This window comes from Tympanuchus pallidicinctus, unplaced genomic scaffold, assembly GCF_026119805.1.
Source record: "Tympanuchus pallidicinctus isolate F22 unplaced genomic scaffold, pur_lepc_1.0 scaffold1, whole genome shotgun sequence".
NCBI lineage: Eukaryota > Metazoa > Chordata > Aves > Galliformes > Phasianidae > Tympanuchus > Tympanuchus pallidicinctus.
Genome location: NW_026294618.1, coordinates 46,443,773 through 46,470,079, shown reverse-complemented (window position 1 = coordinate 46,470,079; position 26,307 = coordinate 46,443,773). Strand labels below are relative to the sequence as shown.

General features: G+C 38.3%; 1 protein-coding gene across 4 annotated transcripts in view; it reads right to left on the bottom strand.

The window, feature by feature from the left end:
• NT5DC1 (5'-nucleotidase domain containing 1) overlaps positions 1–26,307 on the bottom strand; it is a 118,912-nt gene that overhangs the window by 8,284 nt on the left and 84,321 nt on the right. For 3 of the 4 annotated variants that reach the window (XM_052674606.1, XM_052674686.1, XM_052674453.1), the window contains exons 9-11: positions 10,820–10,938; positions 9,445–9,603; positions 3,772–3,940 (exon numbers count right to left, since the gene is read on the bottom strand). In XM_052674606.1, coding sequence (XP_052530566.1) covers positions 3,772–3,940; positions 9,445–9,603; positions 10,820–10,938 — 447 coding nt within the window. Of the gene's footprint in view, positions 1–1,286; positions 3,370–3,771; positions 3,941–9,444; positions 9,604–10,819; positions 10,939–26,307 lie in introns of those variants that run through there. The other variant, XM_052674543.1, reaches the window with a different exon arrangement.

Sequence of the window (26,307 nt, the reverse complement as noted above, 5' to 3'; positions counted from 1 at the left end):
CTGCCTCTGCTTGTCACAAATCAGACTTTCTGAAATTGAAAACCATATAGTCGAGACTGTGGTTTATGCAAAATGCCTTTTTTTTTTTCAGACTGATCCCTACACCTTTTAATTTCTATGTGTGAACTAGAATGTAACGTTCCCACGGTAATGGATCCTGCTTTGTAAAATCTGGCTTACAATATCATTGTGCTTGAAAATGGTCAAGAACTGTGAGGGAGCTGGAAATGAGGAGAGATTTAATAGCAGAAAAGTGAAGAAACAGATGGACTTGTGAATGAGGCATTGAGAACAGGAGTAGGAGTGTTGGCTTCTAATATTTTATTAACCATGTACATGTCAGTATAATTGTGAATCTTCAGCGTTCAAATTCTTGAGAAAAGTCTTCCTGCTTACTGAAACAGGAAAGAAAAACTATCCCGTAAATGAACTTTGAACTGTTTAGAAAACTTTCAGCTTAACTCATTTCCTCTTAATATTACAAAGATACAGACTTACTACTTTGCAGTTAAACTTTTAAAAATATCATCTTAATGTCAAAGCAATAATATCTTAAATGAAGAGTTTTATTTTACCCCTATGTGATTTCCTCTCCAGAGGAAAGTATATAGAACTTATTACAGAAGACCCTTTCTGTCCTTTGGGTGATTTTAATGATAAAGAAAATGTTCTTTTTAATGCCCAAGGAAAATGTCAATTCCTCTTAAGAGTCTGCCAGGGGAATTGAGATGACAAGCTGTGGCGTAGTAATCTACAATCTCACTAATACTTTGTTTGCTACAGATGTGATTAGAATTCAAAATTTCTGATGCATCTTTGAATGCAAAACCTTTTTGGGTCAGATACTGAACTTTCAACTAAAGATGGGGACAAAAGTGTAGAACAACTACATTCATTCAGCACAGAAAGGTAGTGAAAAATGAATTGGACTGTTTGTTAAACAAGCTGTGATTTTGCTAATTAGACATACAGTTTGTGTATATGCTGTGTTATTTTATACTTTGAATGGAGAAAATATGCAACAGCAGCATTCCCTGTGAAGCCCTTTCCTACAGTGCTCTTTGGTGAGTATCAAGTTGTTCCCTAAATTTAGGTATATGTTTAAATTCTTTACGTGAAACCATTAGAAGGCATCTGCACCAAACCCACAAGAGGTTGGTGAAAAAAGAGAACTGTCAAAGTTGTCTCTATTCCAACTTTTCAATCCAGAGCTAAGACCTTCATTCTTCTTTTTTTTTTTTAAAACACATTTCATGCATTAAAAAAACTGAAACGAGCTCAAAGACTTTTATTAACTTCCCCCCCAAACTTCTGATAACTCTTTCATAACAATTCTCATATGAATTTTGCCTAAACATCAGTGCTTTTCGTGAAACACCACTAGTATTTACTTCTGTTGAATCATATTGAATAATTTTTTTTTTAAATAATATTTTTCAATGACAAATGAGTCTGGATAATTAAATCAGGCTGTTCATTATGTACATTTTGCAGCCAAACAAGAAGTGTCAAGTGTATTTAAAATTAGCCTAGCAGCAGTTGTTTGGATCTCACCAAAGATTTTTGCAGATCACAATCTGTTAGGGCATTTATTCGTATGTGGTACTGCTTATTGCTCACACAGACATCCTAAGCTGAAGCTGGTCATGGCTAACAGTGGTTAGTGATTGAGCTCAGAGCTCAAACAAGGTTACCTATCAACTCCAGGACCATGGCAGCTGCTCACAGAGCGCTTGCCATATGATCAGCAAAGTGCAACTCTGAGGAGCTTGAGGAAGAGTCTGTGTTTGTGCAGCTTGGCTGAGGGAAGTCCTCTGCTGGTGATTAAAATGCATGAATAGGAAAGGAAAAACTGGAGTGAATCAAACTCGCATAATCTGTTTGAATCTCTTCTAGTGAGTTATGCCAAAATAGCTGCAGCTATTAAGCTATTTAATCTATGGCTTCAAACTGCAGCCAAAAACTTCAGGGCTTGGTAAAGTGGGGGCTCACAAGTTAAACAAGGTATTCTAGAGGAGTCAGGAATGCCTTAACCTCCATAATAATGAACATCTGTGTTTAGCACAAACAAACAAGATCGACTTCTCTCATTAAGAAACCATAGATTGTTGTACGTTCAGCTTTGAGCCTATTGTTCAGGCACACAGCTGCAAGTTAAAAAATGTTAGTTCTCCACTCGCTGTCCTTTAGCTGTGTGCGGATGCACACAGCATCCTTCCTGATGGAGGCACAGGGTTTGCAAGGGCTCCACAGCTGATAAACTGAGAAAGAACAGACAGCTATACTGCTCCTGCACTTCAAGCAATAATTTATGCATATATAACTTGAATGTTCTCACCCCTTCATCTGTAGCTGGAAAATTCCTGATAAGTTTGTGGTCTACAGCATTTGGTAGCTGTGCAGATCAAGCTGTGGTTTGGGGAACTGGTGGGATGGAAGATGTTCACAGAACATGGCTGACCCTGCCAGCCTCTAGGCTAACACTTTCAAAGCAAACCACAGAATAATGCTGGAAGAAGTATTAGAAGGGAATTTTACAGAAGTTACCTCTGTCTTGGCAACTTTCCTTGTTATACACAGGCCCTGTACTTCTAGGCTGAACTACAGACTGCAACACAGTAAATATAGGAAGCATAAATAGATTCTGCTGCTGTATCAATTTTCTACTCTGAGATATCCTTATCATATACATTGGTTTGTAGAATTTGGTTGCAAAGAGAAGGTCTATAATGTGTTCTGCCAAAGAAAGAGCTGGCATATCTGAAATATCCCTCAGAAGAACTTTATTCATTAGTCTTCTGCATGAAGTAAGCCACAGATGCTGAGCAGAGGGGTTAGTAACTAATCACTGTGGTCTTTGTAGAGCCAAATACATAATTCATTTAATATTTTGTTTATTCCCTTAGATATCGTGTATCAAAGTTCAGTAAGGAGAAATGACAAATCGAGACTACCTAGATAGAGGATCTTCACCATCACTGCATAATCAACTGATACGTACAGCAGCTGCAAAGCTTTTGCAGTATCAGTGCTACAGCTATTGCTACCAACCACACAAACAAAAGCATGGTCCCTCCAGAGATAAAGACTAGTTAAATGAAAATAAGATCTGTCATGATTGTACCTCTGGCACAGCTCTGATGGAAAAAAATGTAGAAAGTCTGAGTAATTTCTCAGTTGGATGAATTTTTGGAGAACAAGACACTGCTTGTTAGGCTTCTTTTTCCCAGATAAGGAGTAAATTTTAGGCTCAATTTGTGGCCATGATGGTGCAGTTTCAAAAGGAATAAGAGAGAGAAAGAGAGAAAAGCACAGTTCTAAGCGTTCTTGGCTTCAGTACATTCTTGTGTTTGTTCATCTTCATTTCAACTGTAATGGCATAAATGGACTGATAAGATAATGAACTAGATCAAAGGGGAACACATTTTGAAATCTTAAGAAAGCTCCAGTAATCTTGCATGCATTTGTTTCCCAACATAACTCACCACCAAAAGCAGAAAGAGCAAGATAGTGTGGGGAAGACCTGAACTCCTGAAATGTTGCATCCTGTTTCTAACATGGGGCAAATGAAGCACCTAATCTTTGCAGACACAGACAAGAAACTAGCACAGCAAACACTACAAAAAACATAAACATTAGGTGCTGTGTGATAGGAACAGAATATTTTGAGATATATTTTGGATACATGGAATCTCAAAAATAAATCTGTGGTATGACAAAATTACTATGAGTACTGTAAGTTCATAAAGGAAAAAAAAAAACCTTTCTTACCTGCAATTGCTTCAAGACTAGGGATTGCAATAGTGCTGTAAGTACTAATGCATTTACAGGACCATGTACGAACTAAAGTTTCCTCTGCATTTTCCAGACCTGGTAGTCTGTCCACGAAGAAAGAACCCCACTGCTCAGATACAGAGTAGGGAATTTTGGGCTGATATCCCTGAAATAAAAATGAGAAAACATGTAAGCTTTCAAAAAATATCTTTATGCTTTATGCAACCACAAGTATTAGTTTAAGAAGTCTGTAGTGTTTTTCTCATTTTCTGGGAAAACTCTATTTCATCTCAGGAACAACGTGAAAATACTGCAAAAAAGAATAATAATCATACTCTGATAAGGCCCCTAACTTTGATTTAAACAATTTCCCTTGGGTGAAAAAGTTGCCTTTAACCTTTTCCCCAAATACATCTGTCTGTTATTCTATTTCAGATAGCAGGACCAGCTTGCTGACTTTCTCTGCCACAGCATCTGAGCAGCACGACGCAGCCGGGAGTTCTTCCTACCAGACAGAAGTAACTCCACCAGATGCTGAGCTGCAAAGGATGTAGCATTTCACCTGTGCTACTTTATCTGCTTCTCAGCTGATGAAGGAGAACAGAAACATGGAAACCTCAGAGAGCCACTCAGTTGCCTAACAAATATGAATTTTTTTTTTTTCCATGTTTGTTTTTCAGTCAACAATATACAAACTCATTAAAGCAGTATTGAGAAAACTGATCTTTATTTTCTGCAGTTCATCTTGAAACCAGCTATATATTGCCATGAGCAGCCAGAAAAAGCTCTATGAGGCCTTTGCAGAAAGATTAGAAAATGTAAACCAAAATTGCAAACTACATTGCAGAAAATCTGTTAAAGTCATTTGTGTGCAAAGAACATTTTCAGACTAACAGAGCACAGGACAGACATCCTAGCGGGTGCCTCCAGATTAGTAAACTTTTGTACTCTATTTTCCATTTAACTCCTTTCTTAATAGTTTTGAGAAAGTGCCAAAATAATTTATGTTTATGACAGAGATCCATGGCTTTCGACCACAACAAAGCTGTTGAACCAGCCAAGCAAACCCCATCAGTAAACACAGAGCAATTGTTTCAGTGGTTCTGAGTAACAGTTCTTTCTCTGAGTGCAGCTGGGGGACGAGGCAGGAGCTAATTCGGATAAATACAGACATTGATTTCTGTCTTCTGATGTAAACAGGTTAGAAAAAACCCTATATTTAGTATCAAAAATAGTAGTTCAACTGCTGTTCAGGAGCTGCATTTTCCCCTCCCTCTCACACAGGAGCAACATCTTAGTATTTTTTGTCTTCCCATGCACATCCTGGGACTTTACATCATTTTTAATTAAGTGTAGGTAATGAATTAAACTTCATTTGCCAGCTGAATGCAGAGAACTCTTAAGGCCTTTCTAGCTATTCAGGTGATTAATCAAAAAGCTCCATCAAAAGTACTGGACCACATAAACATTTAAATGAAGACAAGGCCTTGTTTATTGACAAGTGAAACAAATCTGAAGCTCGTGCTTTTTAAGATGTGTCTTTGTAGTAAGAGGAATTGCTTTGTTCTTTTTCAGAGATCTGATTCAGAGAGCTGATCTGGTGGGAAATTCTTAATTGTTAAGGAGGAAGAAGATAAATTCAAGATTTATAGCCCAAGCCCTTAATAAAACCAAACTCAGACATAAATATTGTCATCAAGTCATCTGGAAGTGGACTCCTGATGTTTTGCTGCTGGCTTATCTCCACATCACAAGTGCAGTTTGTAGAAGGCATTATCCTCATCCCAAATGTGAAACAAAAGTTGTAAAATGTTGCCCACGTATTTAAGAGGCATCTGCTGCCACTCCATGTATCATTCCTAACCACTGCCTACAAGATGTCTGTATCTCACCTGAAGCGTACATAGCCCACAGTGAAGGTAGGACACTACGCCACAAAGCCTACAGATTTTCCTACCTACCTGGAGATGTGTTTAACACATGAGCGCTGTGAGTTCCTCCAGCCACCCCTGTAGTAACATCTCCTTGCATGGCTACAAATCCTGCCAAGTGCTGCGCACCCTCTTCTTGGGTGTGTAACACCTCCCTCTCCCCACCCTGAGGGGTGGTTTTGCTCTCAGGCATACCAGCAGACAGCAGGAGGAAGTTGCATGTTGACTGTAACAGATCAGGGCACAAAGCCTTACAGACTACATCTAGACAGCAGAGAGAAATGATGGTACAACTGTGCTCCAACACTCAAAGCTTTCCACTAAATCAAAGCACCTGGGATGCTTATTATCTCCCTTACTTTATTAACTGCAGATAAATATGGCTGGCTAACAGACCAGACAGGTTTAGTTAATGGGACCCTTGGGAAACAATGATTTGCTGGCTTACAAATTGCCTGTAGAAAACTGAAATGAACAGGGAGCTGAGCTCTGAAGTTCTACCCTGTTTAGTAAACAGGAGAAAGAAAAAAGGATGGAAGGGAGATGAGTGAAAAGTAAAACTGTAAAGCATTGTACATTTTTTAAAGGCACTATTGAAATGAGGGTTTGCCATCTAAGCCATTGTCTTTTACTGAGCAGGGGTTACTACAATTGCTTCACTGCATACTGTATCCTGTGACACTGATGGCCATATGCCTCATGCCAAAGCAATAAAACCACCACTGACTCTTAGAGCTTATAAAAACAATGCTCAGAATACAGTTCTGCCTGTGTAACAGCAGGTTTTTGAGGTACTTCCACCAGCAGAACAGTGCTGGTAAGGGACACAATGAACTGATGTACCTGAATAAAACAGCCACGCCATGTTAAGGATATTGCTTTAAGGATATCCCTCTAACTGGCTGGGCTTCACAGCAGCCCATCAGGTTGTTCCTGGAAGTACCATTAGATTTGTTTTGAAGAGAAGTAGGAATACAGAGAGAAACAGAGCCAAGAGGCCTGGAGCAATCAGCCATTGGCTCAGGTCACTCAGAGTCCTGGAAAGACAAGCCTCAAGGGCTTGACCTCCTGAATAGCCACTAGGCAATACTGTGAAAACCAGTTTTCCTTCTAATGCAGAAATATCAGAAATATTGTCTATATCTGCCAATGGCTTCTTCCCTTTTTACTCCATTCACTCCTGCAACCTTGTTTTTTATATGCTGACTAGCTCCTCTATAATGATTTCCCTTGAAATCCTAGGATGAAATCCAGCTTTTCCTAGAGTTTTCACTGATGAAATTGATCACATATTTAAAGAACAGAAGAAAAAAACAAACCTCCAGCCAAGCAAACAAACCCCTGAATCTGAGGGGAATCTAATTTCAACACAATACTTGCTTTTTTTTTTGTTTGCTTCTTTTTATCTTTTCTTTCCTTGTATGCTGCCATTCACTTAATAGCTGAGTAATTGCATAAATAGTTTTGCTATTCCCTTGCTCATTTGGTTATGACTCATACACTCAAAAGAACTGCAGTTGTTTCCATAATTTCGCAGTTCTGTGTATCTGGCTTATATCAGGCATTTAACTGAAGTGGAAAAGACAAAAACTGTTAATGAAAATAGAAATTACTTCCAGTTTGAGTGTGAGGAGGGTTTCTTTCCCTCTCTCTGTTAGTGGTGAAATATCATGTAATGCGACTGAAAACAGTTTTTGTTATTTCAAAATTTGCAATTGCAATTTAGAGGCAGTATTTCATTTATTTAATAATATTTAGTGAAGATTGATAGAAGGGAGGATTGTGTCTTGAATTAAATTTTCAGTCCCTCTTTGCACACCCAGCATGGCATGCAAAATCTGCAACTGTATTTCTGAGAAATGAATGAATGGGAAGGCAAATGAATAATACCAAGTCTTGTTTGCTAGTGTCTAATTTTCCTAGAACATCTGACTTTGTGCAGTCCTCTGAGTTGGCTTTCCTCCACTCATAACCAGAGGGTTAATGGGAGAAGTCGATTATGGGAATAAAAATAAAACTTCCATGGGCTTGTAAAGGGAATCTCTTTGAACTAGTCCTGTTAAGTCAGTGGTGTCCAGTCAACTGCAGAGATATGGATGTGACCTGTTGTTCAGACTCCAGTGAGCAGCATGGTAATGAAATAACGCCACTGACCTACATGGCCCCCTTGGTTCTGATTCCTTTAATCAACACAATTCATTTCTCCCTTGCTTACTTGCTGTCACTGGTAGCGGATGTAAACTGAACAGGGGTTTTCTGTGGCAGAGGTGTTATCTCCTTGAGTCTATCATGACTGCTACAGCTTTAGTGAAATGTCAGACACCTGTATAAAAGTCTCACATTCCTACTTGATAACTGCAGTGATAGAGAAGATACTTCAACGAGATGCATTACAACAAGATAAAATAATAAATCATTATCAAGGGCTTAGAAACACATCACTCAGTAACTCTTCTTTTGTACTTCTAGAAAAAGAAACGTTCTGGCTGCTTGGTTAAATACACTGGCTTCAGAAGCATACATTAAGCATGCTTCAGAACCAATGGCTGAGATAAAAAAAAAATCTTAGGGAGATGTGTGTTCAAAGGAGCAATGAGTCTCCAATCAGAGGGACTCCAAGATTTATGGAGGATAATAACTTATTTTTACAGCATTAGTTAATTACATCAAATTTTATTAACCCATGTAACTCCTCACATTGCCTTTATTCTTTGTTCTCTTTTTTTTTTTTACTGAGGAGCACATTTATCTTGATAGGAGACTGCACTTTGTTTGCTTCTTTTTCTTTTTTTCCCTACGCTTCAGGAAAAAGCCTAAACATTAATGACTACATTTCCTTCTTTATTTCACTGAGTGAAATGTCCTAGTCTGACCTCAGTTTAGAAATCAAGACAATGGGGGAAAACATTAGATAGAAATATTAAAAAAGCAGAGAATTACTAAGAGAATGAATTTCCTTCTTCTTGCTATCTGGTTGCAGAGTTCCCTTGCTGAAATTGGACTGTAGTTCCTCAGCATGGCACACTGGAGGTACAACTATACCATCTAAGTGTTGTTCCTTACCTACTTAGATCTTCAGCAGTGGAGAGAAAGAAAAACTGTAGTAAAATTTCACCCTGAGGAGCAATTAGAATGGTACTAATGTTAAGGGCCTGCTTCCCAACTGCGATCAACGTGAAAATTTTAGAATTTTTCTGAGGTAACAATCAGTGGTTCACATCTGACCGTTCTTAGAAACAGTTCCTCCTATCTGAGTGCAACAGTCATCAAAACAAACAGCCTCTGTGGGAAGCAGCAAATTAAAAGTTCTCTGTATACAAGCAAAGCATATTTCAGAGAGAGAAAAAGAACTTTAAAACAACCTCATAAAAACTATGGCCATGCATGCAGGGAAGTGTCATGAACTCAGCGAAACTCAGGTGCTGGACCTGATAAGCTTCTGTGAAACTTCTTGCAGGACACAGAACAGGTTCTCGTTACTAGAAAGGAGAAGACTGTGTTAAGAACAAGGGACTCTTTTTCTGAGTTATCTAAGGGTAATGAAGGCTCTGTGATGCCCATGCAATGCCAACCTGGGACAGAACGGTGTGGTCCTGATGTCACCAGGAGTGTACGTCTGTGAGGCTTGGAGCCAGCAGCCTAGCGAGATAAACAGGCTCATGCTCAGCACAGGTGGCTGGAGGGAGACTTTTCAGCTTACTTTCTTCTCTTCTAGGAAATATTGGCAAGGAACCCTTACCTCATATTTTCCTTTCTTCTCCAAGGGCTCAGATTCAGTCTCTGTAGGCACCATAACTTTGTCCCCTAGAAGCTCCTCCAAGATGAAGACAGTTTCCCAGTTGCTATAGTGACGAGCTGGAAAAATATCTGAGTGCATGCTGTCACCAAAATAAACAACCTATGAGGGAAGCAGTGAATTAAAAGTTCTTTGTATTGGAGGAAAACACAAGCAAACTGTATTTTGCAGAGAGAGAAAAAGAGCTTTAAAACAACCTAATAAAAATTCCTCTGTGTTTACAGTTGGCCACAACACACACAAATCTTATTAATGTTTGGGCTTTTATCTTCAAACAGTTCAGTAAGGAAAAGGCTGACTCCACATCCCCTCCTTGCTCTGATTCTCTCGGGGCACTGCCTGGGAATGCCCACGTAGGACTGGCACACATGATGGCAACTGAGATCTTTGACTGACAGAAATAGTTTGCCAGGAAGCAGTGGAAAAGAGTTAAAAGAAAATGCACAGACCAACTGGAATGCATTTTGGGACAACTTTGGAAATGGGAAAACACAGAATATCTTGAGGATTCAGAACTCTTCTCTACCCAGGTGGTAGTCAACCCATTACAGAAAAAATACTACCACCTTCAAGTAGCCTTTTCATCCATGCCGAGTTGTCATTAAAGTGATCCTAATTTTCACTGATGTCACCCTTTCACCTATTTGATTTATTTCCTCGGGGAGATGGATTTTCTGATGATAATCTGATTCTACATGCAACTTCAGAAATGCATAACAAAGCACCCAGAATAAAACATCTTAGCTAGACAGTTTAAATATTCTAACAACAAAAAGACATATACACTCCTTCCAGTTCTGGACTGCAGTTTTGAAACTTGCATCCACCAGGAATGGTACAACATTTTAGATTCTAGAACAGGCCCATCATTGCTAAATAAATGATAAATGGTTACTGGAAGACAGTGAAGGAGCAGGCAACTTTAGCTGTATTTTGTCACTCCTGATGCAGCTTTCGTCATACATCCGAAGAAGTAGTAACTGCATGCCCTGCCTTCCTTTTAGAGCAGGGAGTGTGCACAGACCTTTTCACAAAGAGCAAGATAGGAAATACTGTGTGTTGAAAAAGATATGGAGTAAGCTAACAAAGGTGAGTCTATCACTTTGTGCACTGATAGGTCATTTCACTAAACACCAGCAACAAAAATGGATGCAATAGTCAAATTTGATATGTAATGGAATTGTTCTACCCCAAAGCAGTGTATACAGAACAAAAATTAATGATTTATCACATCATCAACTGTAATGCAAGATCATCTGATGATATTTATATGGAAATAGAATGTCTTTACAAAGATTAAATTCCACTTTTAACATACCTTGGGGTCCAACTTTCCAGTCATCTTCTTCAGTAGTTCATAAAGATGGATAGCATTACCTTGGGAATACCAGCCGGGCTTGTCCAGTGATAACAGAGCCTCTTGCTCTTCATCATTTTCTGGAACCACCAAGCAAAATTGCCTGCTGTTAGTAAGAGCAGCACAGGCTCCTGTATTTGTAAGACTTGTGAGAAGCTGCCTGCGCACTGCTTAGAGAATGTAGTCTAGCATGACATGAAAACAACGCCAGGGTCTGGCAAGAGGTTCAAGTCCTGGTACTGACTGTGGGTTCAGTCAGATGTTTAGTAGCTGGGGACAGCTTGGATATAAAGTCACAGTTAAGATATGACCTTATACATTATCTTGTTCAGCAAGCAGGAAATAAAAAGAAGTTGGAGTAGGCTGACATCTGTGAGGAAAGCAGCAGTTGAGCCTGATCTGTGAGGGCTACAGAAGAGCTAAGGAATCAAAGCCATGAGCTTTGCCTCCTAAGGAAAGCAAGAAAGGTAGAAAATCACACTGCAGACTGATGGAGGAGATGCTAGAAATCTAAGGCGAAACTCTGAGAGAGGGCAGACTGTAAGAACGTGTTCCTTTCCCAGAATTAGCCGCCACTTTCAAACACTGACATAAATGCAATGAAACAGGCTGAGGTAGTTCTTTCAGACATTAGCCACCCTCAGCACATGCAACGAATAGTTTCAGCCATGATCCAGTTTTGGGCAATTTACAAGATGGCTTTATGTTTAAGAGCACTAAAGACGTGCATGGCAAAGTTAATTGATCCTTCTGAAAGAGGAAAAAAGAAGAACAAAAAAGGGAAGGAGATACATAGAGAAAGACAGCAAATAATCTTTTAATATTATACATCTAAGAATTTGAATAAACACAAGATTTATTCTCAGGCAAAACAGTTGTATATTAAGGATATCTTATAATGTATGAAGAAATAAGGAAATTCAAAGTTGATGCTAACAGTTCATGTAGAATGTGTGAAAATGTCTTTTCCTTCGTTCTGTTTGAGAAAATTGATATTAAGTAAAATAATAGCCATTAAAAATTCTCCTTCATTTTACAGTTCTTGTTTTTTAAATTACATTTGACCAAACAAATTTTCATCAAATGGAAGCTGTCAGATTCCAGCAAATCTGCTTTATTTTCTATTCATTTTCAGACTTTTCTGTTAGGCTGGCTGAATGAGTAGACACAATTTTCAAACAACATGGATGCAGAAAAAGAGCATTTCTCAAAGCAACTTTTTTGAACTGCCACCAAAGGTTTCTATAGCTATCACTATCTATGACAATGATCTCTCCATTTAGTCAGTCAAGAAAATAGAAGACAAAAACAGAGATATTGATGTGAACTTTTTAGAATAACTGCAATAGTGAATTTACAGATATAAGCTCTATGAATTGCAGCAGCACCAGGTGGCTCTGGAAAAAGGCTCTGCTTTACTGATTCTATGGGAAGACATGGGCAGCATGGGCTGAAAAAATTGACTTTAATTACAAGGTAGATCTCTCACTCTGTGAGACCCATTACTGTCACTGTTAGCTATGGGATTCATCTCACTTAACTTGATGCATCCTGAAGTCAGACTTTAATTTATAGTTACAGTTTAAACTAGTTGGCCAGGCTTCCTTGGTAAGCAAAAGAGTGCAATAAGCACTTTCTAGAGGTGCCAGCTCTGTAGAAATAAAATGCTTAATTAAACTAGAACTTCACTTTTAGACAGTGAAATTAGGGGAAATTACAAGGCTTGGTTTCCTCAGTATGTGGAGGCAGCAAACAACATCTATGTTTAATTCATTACAGGAAAAATCTTGATTTTGGAAAGAGCTTTAGAAAGCTGAGAAATTACTATAATGGATTTGAACAGGCAAACCTTGCATCTTGAACAATATCTGCTTGTGCTCAGACAGCTAGCTCAAATATGCAGCAACTGCATCAATTGTACTTCTGTAATCCAAAAGGAGAAGAAATGCACACTTTAAAGGTGTTTCAGCAGCAGCAAGTCACTAATGAGAATGGTTTCTAATCCAGTTCCACTTTCCCTGTGGCAAAATATAGTCAGGAAAATTATTCTTTAGCACTGGCTGTTAAGGCCTCTTGTGGTAGTTCTGCCACGTGAAAATATACAATAGCTTAAAAACCATTAATGACACAACTGACTCTGGCATTGTATTATTTCCATGCAACAGCAGCTCCAGGACAGTGCTTAAGAAATTTATATACTTCCTGCAGAAGTGCAGCATAAACGTGATTATGATAGTTCCAAATTTATACATCTCAGATATTCCCAGTGTAACTTTGGCTGAAGTTAGACAAGAGGAAATCTGCTGCTGACCTTTCTTCTATCTTGCTGTTATTGATTCTTAAAAGTTCATTCAAAGGTCAGAACACTGCTATGAGTATTACTGCAACAGGAAGCCACACACACATAGGCGGGGATGCTAATGCTGCAGGTCTTAGAAGTTGGGCGGAAAGGGAGATGTCCTGACAATTTCAAACAGACTGGATAACCAAAAAGAATTTCTTAGATGATTTAGATAGAGCAACTTGCTTCCTTCTGAAGTCTAATATATCACTGCAGCCTGGATTCCTGGCTCTGGCTGCAGACTAAAAGCATGCCACAACAAGAAATGCAAACGCATCAAGAAGGTAAAATTAAAATTATTAAAACCAGAAAATTATTCTAGTAATACACTCACCCAAACTTCAACAATGATTCAGAGCAATTTTCCTGAAGGGCAGATAATGTTTCTTTTTTAACAACGGCAACAATAGCTTTACTCATGCTGGAGCTATATTAACATTGCAGGAATGGCAATTCGAATATTGCTGGGTCTTACCTTGGGAAATATATTTTGATTCAGAAATGTAACTCAGTCACCATAAGCAGACACGGTTCTTCAGATACACCAACTCACTAATATGACTCAGTAAACTACTTTTCTGATTTTCTTAAACACACACTGGAAGTTTATAACATGGGCTGAGGAACATCTGGTTCCATTCTAAACAAATATGCAAAAAGTAATCACTGAAGCTTATTCCCACTTAAATGACAACTGTCGGTAATTTACTTTGGCGCAGAACGGCTTCCTTGGAACGACTGCTCATGTTTGCTCCCTGCAGCATGCTCTCTGTTTATTGGCCCTACCTGCCTAGATGGGTGCCTGAACACATGAGGTCTTGAGGTTATGTCCACACTGAATGTGAACTCAGGGTGTGGGCCTGCATTGAGGTGGATTCCCACCAGCTCACCTGCAGGGCCACCCCCACACTGCTGCTTGAGCTGGAGGCCACACGGTGCGTATCAGTCACAGCCGGACAACCACCTTCCAGAGAGTTGCCAGGGAGCCCATGGATACTTGCATTCTGGATCGTGATGCCAGCCTCAGCTGTGCTGAGGTTTAACTGCAGTCTGTGGTGCAGCTCCCTGACAGCCTGTTCCTCTGCCTTCCTGTCTTTCTCCTGATACTCATAATTGGGAGTTTCTGTACAAACTTTGTTAGGCTCATTAAGCTACTGATATTTTTTGCTCCTTTGAACTGTGCAATGGAATAAAAATGTCAGTGGGCTCTGTTGCCTCCCATGTATATGGTTGACCTGCCTCCTCCTTATGAGGAGCAACTCTCACAGGCTCTCACTACACACAGGCACTTAGCACAGATGTGTTTACCAAGGCTCTGGTTACAACTGCAAGGGACTCTTATAAAAAATGCATATTATGACCCACCACTGTCACATGTCCCTCTGCAAGTTAAAACAATGTCATTCTGAGCCTAATATAAGAGCCTAACTATGTTCCAGCTTGGCTTTCTGGCACAGCCTGATCCTGGATGGCATTTTGAGTTCACTTAAGAAGTACAAGGCCTCCTTTTCAGCAGGTATCTCAGAGCAGAAAACCACATCACAGAGAAGACACGGCTAAGTAAAATCCCTCTGGTGGCTTCTTCCAGCTCTAAAGGCAATGAGATGGGATGAGATAAACTGTAGACTTTCCCTACAGACCACATCCTCCATGAAGAATGCTGGTAAAACTTCATCCCCGAGGGACACCACAGGTGATGGACAGTGCAACAGCACCTGAGTAGTCCTTACCAAACCTGCTAAGGATTCAATTACATGGCCTGATAAGATGAAAGTAAAAGAAAATGTGCACTTTCAAATTGTCCTGGGCATTTTAGAACCACAGGCTCCATAGAGAAATGAAACACATATATAAAATGCTTTACATTTCCAGTTTCAAGACAGTATTTTTATTTTTTGATTGAAATCTGCACTGGTGCTAAAGATTAATTCTGCTAAACATTACAATATGAAGAGACAAGATTGAAGTTTTCCTTGTTTGTAAGAAAATCATTATTTCCTTTATAGCAAGTAAGTTTCTTTTGAAAAAAAAAAAAAAAGATTATTGTGCTACAGGAACTGAAAATGTATCACTACAGATTTAGCAATTTATTTTCAAATCTGTCAAAGCATTAATTTTATAGCCAGAAATAGTCTGGCTAATGAACAAAGCATTTCTATTTAAAACATTGATATGATGAAGTACAAGCAAGGCCTTTTTCCCTTATTTCTGGAAAGCGATTCATCTTCAAGTTCATTTCTAATTATAGCTCATGCAAAGATTTGCTGAAGCCTTTTCATAGTTTTATGAATTGTACTTATAACTCAGAGAACTTTGTTTGGAAAGATAAGAGAGAAATAAATGCAGAATTCAATTAATTAAATAGGGATTTTTGGGGAGGTGCCAAATGGCAAGATAAGAAATAAATTTCCACCCCAGAATTATTGTATTCTGAAATCCTACATCTCATTAGTTTTGTAAGAAGATTCCTGAGATTCGTACATGAGAAACTTGGAACTCTCAATATCTGGATAAATGTCCTCAAATGTCCCTATCAATATTATTATTCTGGTTCTCCTGGAGATCCTACATAATTATGGAGAGAGACAAGATTTTCCAGGAAGTATTCCAAATTCAAATAAGCTAAGAGAGATATTGTAATTGAGAAAACAAAACAAAACAAAGCACGCAATAATTTCAAGAACATACAGTTTAGTGCAAGCAACTGACCATAATCTTTCTTGTTAGAATGCACTTTACAAAAAAAGTTGGCGTTTTTTAACCAAAAAATCACCCAAAATTTGGCATTTGCAAAATATCCTTTCTTCTGCTGAAGTATTGGGTGTCCATGTTACAATCAATATGAACTAAATTAATTCTCAGGAAATGGGATTTCAGTAATGACTCACTTTCTACCATGTTCATGTTCAGAAAGAATCTGCTTCAGCCATGGAAAATTTGCAGGCTGTATTGCTCTCTGAGGAAGGGCTGCTCCAGGATGCTGCAGGCATAAAGAAAAGAAAAAGACAAAGGATCCCTTGGCCCAGTTCGGATGCTAAGAGGTGTATTTGGGAATATTTTCAAAAGAAGTTCTTTACTTTTGAAACCACGCTAATCTAAACCGGAGTGGCTTAACCAGAGCATTGTGAGAAGACTGATTTAGGCTATTTTGGACTGTGTCCACAAGTGTGGAGTTGGGCGGCTGTGGAGAATCATCATTCTTCTCAGGCTGATGTTGTGGCTGACAGTATTAGATTTTGGCTAAGCAATATGAGAAAACTCAGTTTTTAGGGTAAGATGGCCAAGAAAAGCATTCCTTGAAGTTTTCAGGAAAACTGGAGGGAAGCACCAATGACAAGATGAGACCCATCAGCCAGACATTCTGATCTGCAAATACACACAATGTATTTGTGTGTATTGCAGATTGCAATCATGGAGGCTATCATAACCCTGTAAGTCCCTCTAGCAGCATCTAATAAAATATGGCATGCTGGGATTTGACTTTGGAGCATACTTTTCTACACAAAAAATTGACGCTGCAGTGTGATGGGGAAAGATTTCCTGCCCTACATTTATTTGGGCCACAGAGATTAAAAGAAGGAAAACTATAAATAAAAAGACCAGCAGTTCTTTAATCCTCAATTTCAGCAAAAATATTTTTTTTCCCCTATATTTTAATATTTCAGGTATAAACTATATTAGATAAAGTAAATAGTTTGATTCTGAAGAAGCATATCTCCATACAGCATACAGCAATATAGAAACTGCTGCAAGGGCTTTTGATTTTTATTCCTTCAAAATCTCTAAAATATCTGCTTTTAAAGAGAATAGTTATTGAAGTTGAGCAGCTATACATAAATACTGTTATTAACGCATAAGTATGTGCAAAAAGGAGGAGCAGATGGGATACATACTACTACCTTCTTTAGCTTATACTCCAAGTTGATAGTGAAAAGTTGGAAGGAAGACCTGCAGACACATCGTATGCCTGTACAGCTTATATCAGTATGAAAAGATAACTAGATCTATACAAATTGGGAAACATGGAAGAAGGTATATAACTGACATACAGAAAATGAAGGCAAATTCCTCATCACAGACATAGTCATTTTCTATTGCCCCTGCTTTTGTGAAAACTTATATTACTTGTATTAACTCTTTTTTTACCTCCTGCTGAACTCCTTACCTAGAAGTCATAAACTGTATGCAAAAAGCAAAACAATTGATAGATCTTGAAATAAATAAATCTGCCTGTTAATATCTGCTGAAGCATATGATGGCTACAGACTGGTTATTAGAACCTGACTCAGGCTGTTCCTCTGCCTCAGCAATTACAAAGAGAGCAACCCCACCCAAACCCATGGCAGTTTCCTCCGTGGCTGTCAAGGACAGCTGCCAACAACAGTGACCTTCCTGCACCCTTATGGGCAGGACATGACTGACAGTAAGGTCAGTTCTGAGGTCTGGAGACAATGTTATGGCCTTGTAGACATATGTGACTGGATGAATTCACAAGAGAGGCAAAGAAGGTGGCAAGGTTATAACAACTGACAGAGTTTTCAAATGCTTGTTAAGGCCTGCTCCACAGCCAGATGTGTGTCTTCAACAACAGGGAACATTAGGATGATAAAAAATGAGAAACTCTGTTCCTAAAAACTGTATTAAACCTACTGAGATACAGTGTAACTTTAATAAACTAAATGAAAAAAAACACCCAAACATTAGGAAACAGATGTTCTAAGAGGTGAACTTGTGATCACTGTAAATCTCAGAACAACATAACAGAGCTGGAGATGATAAGGACGAAAGGAAACTACTACTTTCTGGCAAAGTAAGTTTAGGCACGCTAGTGGGAAGACTGACATGAAAAATTTGTAGTAATGATTTTTTTTGAAGATGTGAAAGAGAAATGATCCCCATGGCACTTCCTATAATTCTGCAGTTCCTTGTCTGTGCACTTTGTGTGGTTTGCAAAACCACCCTGTGTCTATATGAGCATGCGATTTACCTTGTTTCTCAGAATCAAGAGCACTGTGCCAGATCTCCGTACGCAGGAATTTCACAGATAAAATCACCCACTACTATTAGTGCCGAAAAAATAATCATCTTGGAATGCTCAGCATTAGTCTGGCAATATCACAGAGACACCTGGAATCTGTGGACAGTAACAATATGTAAATTCCTTTTGCAGCAGATAAGAATCAGTTCAGAATGAATACATTTAAAGACGAAGAGAAAAAGTCCTGGGATCGCTATCCCTACCTGGAAAGACATGCAGTATACACATGTAAGTTTAAGATATCTGGACTCCTACATGAGTAACAGAGAAAAATTGAAGAGCAAAGAGGGTGAAGAAGAATATGGTACAACACTTTTACCTTTTCCTGAGCTTTCAGCTCTGTGTTCTCCAATATTCTATTTTTCCTATACAAGGAGGTAGAAGCAGAGCTACTACAGAGCTAGTCAGTTCTCTACCCACTTAAATTTTCCCCAGTGTACAGTAAATCCATACCTGCTATTTATTGCAGTTTTTACTTCTTTGCAGTTGTCCCAAGCACTTCATAAACATTAAGTAAGCCTCAGGAATTAGAAGTTGGAAACTGGGGCAGAGATTCAGTGTCATATCAGAAGATGATATAACATATGAAAATGATATGACATACAGTATGACATATGATATATGAAGATGTTCAGGGGGCTGAAGCACCACTGCTACAAAGGCAGGCTGAAGGAGCTGGGTTTGTTCAGTCTGGAGAAGAGTGCAGAGATACCTCATTATAGCCTTCCAGTATTTAAAGGGAGATTATAAACAAGAGAGAAATCAACTTTTTATATGGGTAGTGACAGGACAAGAGGGAATGGTTTTAAACTTAAGGAGAGGAGATTCAGATTAAATGTTGGGAAAGTTCTTCACTGAGAGTGTAGTGAGGTTCTGGAACAGACTGTCCAGAGAGGTTGTGGATGCACTGCCCCCGAAGGTGTTCAAGGCCAGGCTGGATGGTGCCCTGGGCAACCTGATTTAGTACTAGAGTACTAGAGGCTGATGATTCTGCCTGCGGCAGGCGGGCTGGAACTTATGATTCTTGAGGTCGCTTCCAACCCAACTATTCTATGATTCTATGATATCAAAGTAGACCAGATCTCAGACTAGGCTTTCCTCATGATTCACCCTAGCGCTCTCACTAAACTTCCAGGTCTTCTAACTAGCTTCTTTCACTGTTTGCTTCCAATAGCAGATCTGATGCCTGCAGTACAAAAAGCAACATGTGCTTTCCGTGAAAAACAATTCTACAAACTAACCTTAATAAAAGCTTCAAATTTTGGAAAAACACATAAGAGAACTCTAAAGCTTCTTAATGAAAACCAACACCTTCATGGAAACTACACTGAAAGGAAGCTTTCTGCAGTGGTTGCCAGTCCCCATCTGCCAGGAATGTACAATACACAAACTTCTATTTTTGCTCTACTTCAAACTGCCTCAATCCCAATTTCCAAACTGATGAAAAATCAAACCACAAGGTAACTTTGAAGTTTTCTGTCTAAGAAGAAAGCAAAGAGAGAGAGAGAAAAAATAATAAAAAACCTCTTTCATCACTTTTGTCTTACACATATGTAATCTATGCCAAATAATTATTTTCCCCTGTTAAGTCATATTGGTCAATCTACCCATGATGCAAGGAATCATCTGAAAATTAACTGTGGAATTCCAGTGGCTTAAGGACTATTATATGAAGGTTAAGCTAAAAGTCCACCAACCAAACTCACACATTTCCTCTGAGTCTTAAAAAGCAATGGTAAATTTTACAATTCTGCAGGCATGAGAGTAGGCTTACACAGATCACAACTTTCTATTCAGCTTTGAACTCTCTGGTTCAATTCAGTTGCTAAACTACTGGTGTCTAGTGGGATTTGAGATGCTCTGTGGTGCCCTAAGACCTTAATCCACTTGTAAGCTTAAAAGACATGGTTCTTACATATAGCCTGTGCCACTTCTGCAAGACTTGTCTTTGGGTTCCTTGGGACTTTCAGTCAGCCCTGGAGGCCTATGCTCAGGACACAGTGCCCCATAGCTTGGATTCCGCTCCAGATGCAGAGACACAGCATAAAGGGTCTACGACAAGAAGCACAGCCACTGCAGACTGCATCATTAAGTCACGTATGGGACTAATGTACCCTACAGTGTTGGAATTTCCATTTGGGCAATTTGTACAGCTCTCCACTCAGTGTTACTTCTTCATTGTCAAGTTAAGTAATGTAGAAAAAATGATGGACAGCTGGGTTAGTTTCCATGTATACTGGTTTCTGTATCCATTCCTAGTATTGATTGATTTGTCTGTTCTTTCCTCCCCAGAATAGATCTCTGTGATTTTTAGCCTAGGGAATCACCATTTCTGTGTAGTTATCTGACAATTTTTGCTTAAGGGGGAAGCTTGCAACTGAATGGCAAAAAAATCTGAAAACTACCCATCTCTCAGTTACAGGTTTGGCAAGAAGAGAAGCCAACTAATACATCAAGGGCATAATATTTAATTTGTAAAGAGAAGTAGAATCTGTGTGAGGCAAGCTTTCCACTTGGACCTTTTCTATTCTATGGACAAAATAAAACATATTTGTTCAACCAACTTATCAGAAATGCACAGAAGAGCTCAGAAGGAAACACATATTCCCCTAATCCCAAAATAGCAACCGATTTACATATGTTTTGTTTTCCTAATGTTCCTTTCAACCCTTTGAACTTTCTAACTTAGCTCTGACTTTGCTGCCCAGTTCTGGATGGATGCTCTTATGCATGCTAGGAAGTAGAATGAATATGAAAATAAATATTTCATATAACCAGAAGGAATATTTTAAAAAATAATAATTGTTCTACTCTAGAATTCCTACTCTGAGAACTGGGTGGCGTCTGTATACATAATCCATACACTTTCTTCAAATATTTTGTTATTCTAGCATGAGCTCCTGTGTATCTGATGTAAAGGGGCCACAAGCTACTTGATCATTAATACTACATCATAATATTCTCTTCAGTAAACTAAATTGAATGAGCTTACATTTCAAACCTTCAGTATTTCTATGGAACTGTAAGAATAAGTACTGACAAGGCTGTTTCAGAAAATGTCCTACCAATGTTGCAGAAAGAGTTAGTTATGCAAAGCCCACTACGTTACAGAATGCATTGTGTCTTCACAATCAGTAAGGAGTTCCCATAAATCCCAGGTCTTTTTCATCATCATATATTGTTAGACTACAACCATGGTGCATATGTGCTTTGAGTAGAATCATCAAATCCTTAGAGTTGGAAGAGACCTCTGACGGCCATCTAGTCCAACTCCCCTGCAACGAACAGGGACACCACAGCTAGATCAGGTTGCCCAAGGTCTGTTCCAGCCTTGCCATGAATGTTTCCAGGGACAGGGCAACAGCAACATCACTAGGCACTGGAGCACTGACAAGTATCAGAGTACTGACTGCTTTGATTCTAAATCTTGCATGTGAGTACATTTTCTCAGATACAATGGAATAAGAAATTGTCTCCTCTTAATAAATCTATTCAGGTGTTGGAGAACAATTTATTTAATGCACAGAAATCTGTTTGCAGAGCATAGTTGTGTTTGAAATATGAACTGGTCATTAAGGTATTTTGGTTTTGGCTTTGAAAATGCAGACTTAGTTATGATCAAGTTCTGTGGGGATTCAATATCTAAAGAGAACAGGGTTGACAGGCCCTTAGTAGCTCATCTTGCTGTAAAAAATATCTTGAATTTTTTTGGATGAATTGGGTTTCCTATGCATGAGAACTTCCGTACCTTATCTCCCTAGTACTAATGGTACAGTTCAGATGGGACTGTATCACAGTTCCATTCTCTGATAAAATTTTGAAACAGAAGAAAATAGAAAATGAGTTCAAAATTATGATTGAGAATTTTTCTACTGATTCTGATTTCTAATAACCTTCCTACCACATGTTTTGCGTGTTGAAATATCATTATATACATATATTTAATTCCATTTGTAGTTTACATCATCATTGTATGATATTGTTAAAACAATTCTTCTAATTGCTTCTTCTAAATACTGATATCACCTCTTTATCAACCACATTTAAAGCATCATTATGAGTTAAAGACTGCAAGATAATTCCTAGAAGTTTGGTAAACTTTTCTAAATATACAAGCTTGGGAGACTTCATTCATAAAATCAGGAATATAGTTGTCACACTTCTCTACGAAGACAGTTACTTCCACTAAAATTAAACCTAAACATGACTTGATAACCACTATCCAATTTTAAGAAATCAGGGATTTGGAACTGTCTTCCAAAACAAAATGGTACTATAGTCTACTGCTTTCAATAACTTGAAATAATTACTAAATAATTATTGCATTGCTTGAAAAAGTCAGTATAGAACACAGCAAGTTAATAGTACCAATTCCTTAAACTTATAAGGATATATCACTGAACCATAAAAAGTAAATCCACCAGAATTAATTGCAATTCTATTCTATCTTATTTCACCATTCTGAATCTTGGAAAGAGCTAAAAGGATTTTCACAGTCAGGACTCTGATGAAGTTCTTATGCAAAAAATTTACAGTTCTTCACTGCTTCTGGATTAGGACATTAGATATTCAGATCTGCCAGAGATATGATTATGAGTAAGTCATTCAATCTTTTTGAGTTTCAGTTCCTTGGCACTAACAGAAAAGCTTGTACTTTTTTTTCAGCCATCTGTTTATATGCCCTGCCCGTGGACTCCATGAAGACAGAGGCTGGCTCTTATCAGGTGTTTGCACAGTACCTTAAAGAATAGGGTTTTGAGTTTTATTCAGGCCTTGAATATGATATAATATAATCAATAACTAGCATTTTGCAGTAGTGCTAATCACTGCAGCTCCTTTTGAAAAATGAAAACACACTTTTCACAGACAAAGAACTCTGTTTTTTGAGTACTTGGCAACTACGCTAAACATGTTTTCCACATTTAACAAAAGGAATATTGTTTATATCCAGCTTTTGAAAACAGGAGCTTTAGCTTTCTTTGAAATAGCTTTCAGTAATATTCTTATCAGTTTAGTGCCAAACATAGTATTTATTATCAAAAGTAATCAGCTAAAGCAACCCCTGCTGCTACAGAAGCACTTTGCAGCTTTCAAACAAAAATCAGTGTTCTGATTTTTGGATGAATAACTTTTTATTCCTTTTATCTTCTGAGCTGCTTTGAAGACTCTACAAATATATGAAGAATTTGGCTTGACACATTTACTCTATTTTTATTTTTAGAGAAGAACAGGCATTGGAGAATGTATCTTACAATTCAGCATTTATCTTCATATTCAGAAACAACAACAACAAAAAGCCTTATTTCAAAGAATATTTATTAAAAAAAAATTAAATAAAGAACGTGTTGTTTGTGAACTGTGGTAGAAATAATGGGGCCTATTTTCCTCTGAAATTATGTCTTGCAGTTGAATTTACTGAATGCCAATGGGGTACAATGTCTCATGGATGCATTTACAGTAGATGGGTCATCTGTAGCTAGGCTCTCCTGTGTGACCTCTCTGCTGTCTAATAAGGAATAAGTTTACACTGCAGCCTTTCCCTGAGCTGGGACTGACTGACCAGTTCTCTCCTTTCTGGTATGTAGTGTCTGAGAAAACTAAATATCCAGCCTAAAACTCTGTGAATGTTAAGCCATACTCAAACGTGTTAGAGATTGCATTGTTCACAGAGCTCTGCAGGACAGACAGGACAGAAATTCCTACTGCCATGGGATTGCATAAATCTCAGTCTAGGGAAACAGACTAAATGTTGAAGAATTAGCCTGGTAGCTCTTCTGGCTAGTACAGTAGGGTTATCAGACAAAGATGCTTGAGAGACAACATCCAATCCCCTATCCAAAAGCTGAGACAGCTGATAGCCATGCATGACCCATGTTAGAATGGGACATCAGCTGACATTCCAGCATGATTTAAGCTCCAAATGTACAGTCTTAGTTAGGGCAGTGCAGTGCTGTCCTTGTAGAACTGTAGAAACAGAAACTAGACTTGGCCACAAAATTGGCAAGTATGTATAAACAGCTCAGTGACAATCTGGCCTCCCACTACTTCTGAGGCAAATATTAGTAAAGCCCATTCCCGAAAAAATTTAAACCAAATCCCTCCTTTCCTTCCCTCAGCAGAAAGGAATGGTTCAGATTACCATGAAAGGGAGTACTGTCATGGAAAATTTGGCTTCCTTGTTCTTTGGCTATCATTCACTACTACTCAATGGCATTTTACAGGAATTACATAGGTTTAACTGTGTCATTGTAATAGTGGTTACATATACAAACAGTGCAAATTGCAGCATTGCCCCTTGCATCGTTTTATAACACAGCTATACTGACAGGAGTCCTTAGGATTGGATGCAGTGATCCTTGTCCATTCCAACTGATCCTTTCCAACTTGTGATATTCTGTGATTCTATTACATGCTTCCAAGTAGCAATAAAAATTACTTCCTCAATTTCCCTGATATCCCTACCATGAAATCAAAATGTTCTAAACACTTGTTTTTCTGAGGCAACAACCACCAAAACTTTGAAACTACCAGAACAAAGGAGGGAAGTTGCTTTTGTTTCTAGCTGTTCTAACGAGCTCTAAGTTGCTTTCAAGCAAATGCAATCAGGCATTGATCAAGCTGCAAAGAGGGATTTCAGCTGAAGGCATCGTCTTTATGAGGTACTGCCACAATCTTTTCTGGTTTTCAGAATAAAAACCAAAAACTGTCAGAATCTATAACTGATTATGAAGATCTCATTATTTGAAGCCTTTCATCATTTATTTAGGCAACCAAATAGTTGCCTAAAAACACATTCCTCTTTCTACAGAAATGACGGATAAAATATAAATCTCCAGTCAAGAAAAGAGTAGGAAATTACTTCTTACTGGTGTCTTGGGTATAGAACCAGATATTTCATCTCTTAAAATAGCTGACCCCCTTCTGCCAGCAAGATACAGGGTGTGTTTCTGGTATTAGAGAATTAGGAGAGGCTCAATCTTCATATCATATTGTCAAAAGGTATAAAAAGATCTAAATTTGAAAACCAGAGTTTAAAAATAGGTTATAAGTCAGTTACAAGTGCCCTTTTCCTTTACAAAATACCCAGAAAATATGTGGTGAACAGTGGCAATGCACTACATAGAACTTCTAAATGAGACCTGCATGAAAAGAATTTTATTACTTTCATGAACTGTGCAAGTGAATGATGCTAGAATATTTGAAAGCTATATTCCTTAATAAAGGTGCAATACCATCTGTTTCAAAATTTCCACATTTTTAATGGTTTAATTTAGTTTTACTAAAAGTACTGAAAATTATTTACTGGGTAGTATTTTGCTATTCTCCTGCCTTTAAAGAAAGAAGTCTCAAATAAAAAGAATGACATGAAAAATAATATGGCCTACACATTTAACATCCAGGGAAATTAAGCCACTTCCTTTCAGATTCCACTACTTGGGCCTGAAATGCCTTGCAATATAAATACATAAAAATAGCTGTACAGGCTCAATCCTGACTCTCCACCCACTGCTGCATCCCACCTTTGGCAGTAATCAAGCCCAGATGTTGCAGAAGAAAGCTTAAAATGCAGACATGGAACCATGTCTTTCTTATGAAGTCTTGCAGGCCATAATAATTAGACTGTCTTCCCCCACAAGTATGCCATTTTATATCCCGCCCCTTATTTTTTTTTTTTCCTAATTTATCTTTTCAGTTCTTAGCATTTTCCTATATTTTTAGAAGGATTGAGAAGAATTACTGAGGGAAGCAGCTGAATTGTTAAAATGGCAGTTACAAACAAGAGAATTGGAAAAAAATAGAGGAATAACAGACTTTGCTAAACTGGGAGCTACATCATGTACAAGAAGGAACATAAGCAGGATAGGAATTCAAGTGCAGGAATAAGGTAGCCAGGTTTAGAACTGTAACTGAAAGTGGGCTATGAAAACCTAAGACTCCCTGCAGGAAGGAGGAGAGTTGGTTTGCTTCTCTGGGCACTGGAGAAAGGCACACAACCTCAAAAATATACTGCAACCACTGCTACTCCATATGCAGGATTTTTTTTGGCCTAGCATGTTTGTGCACATATAC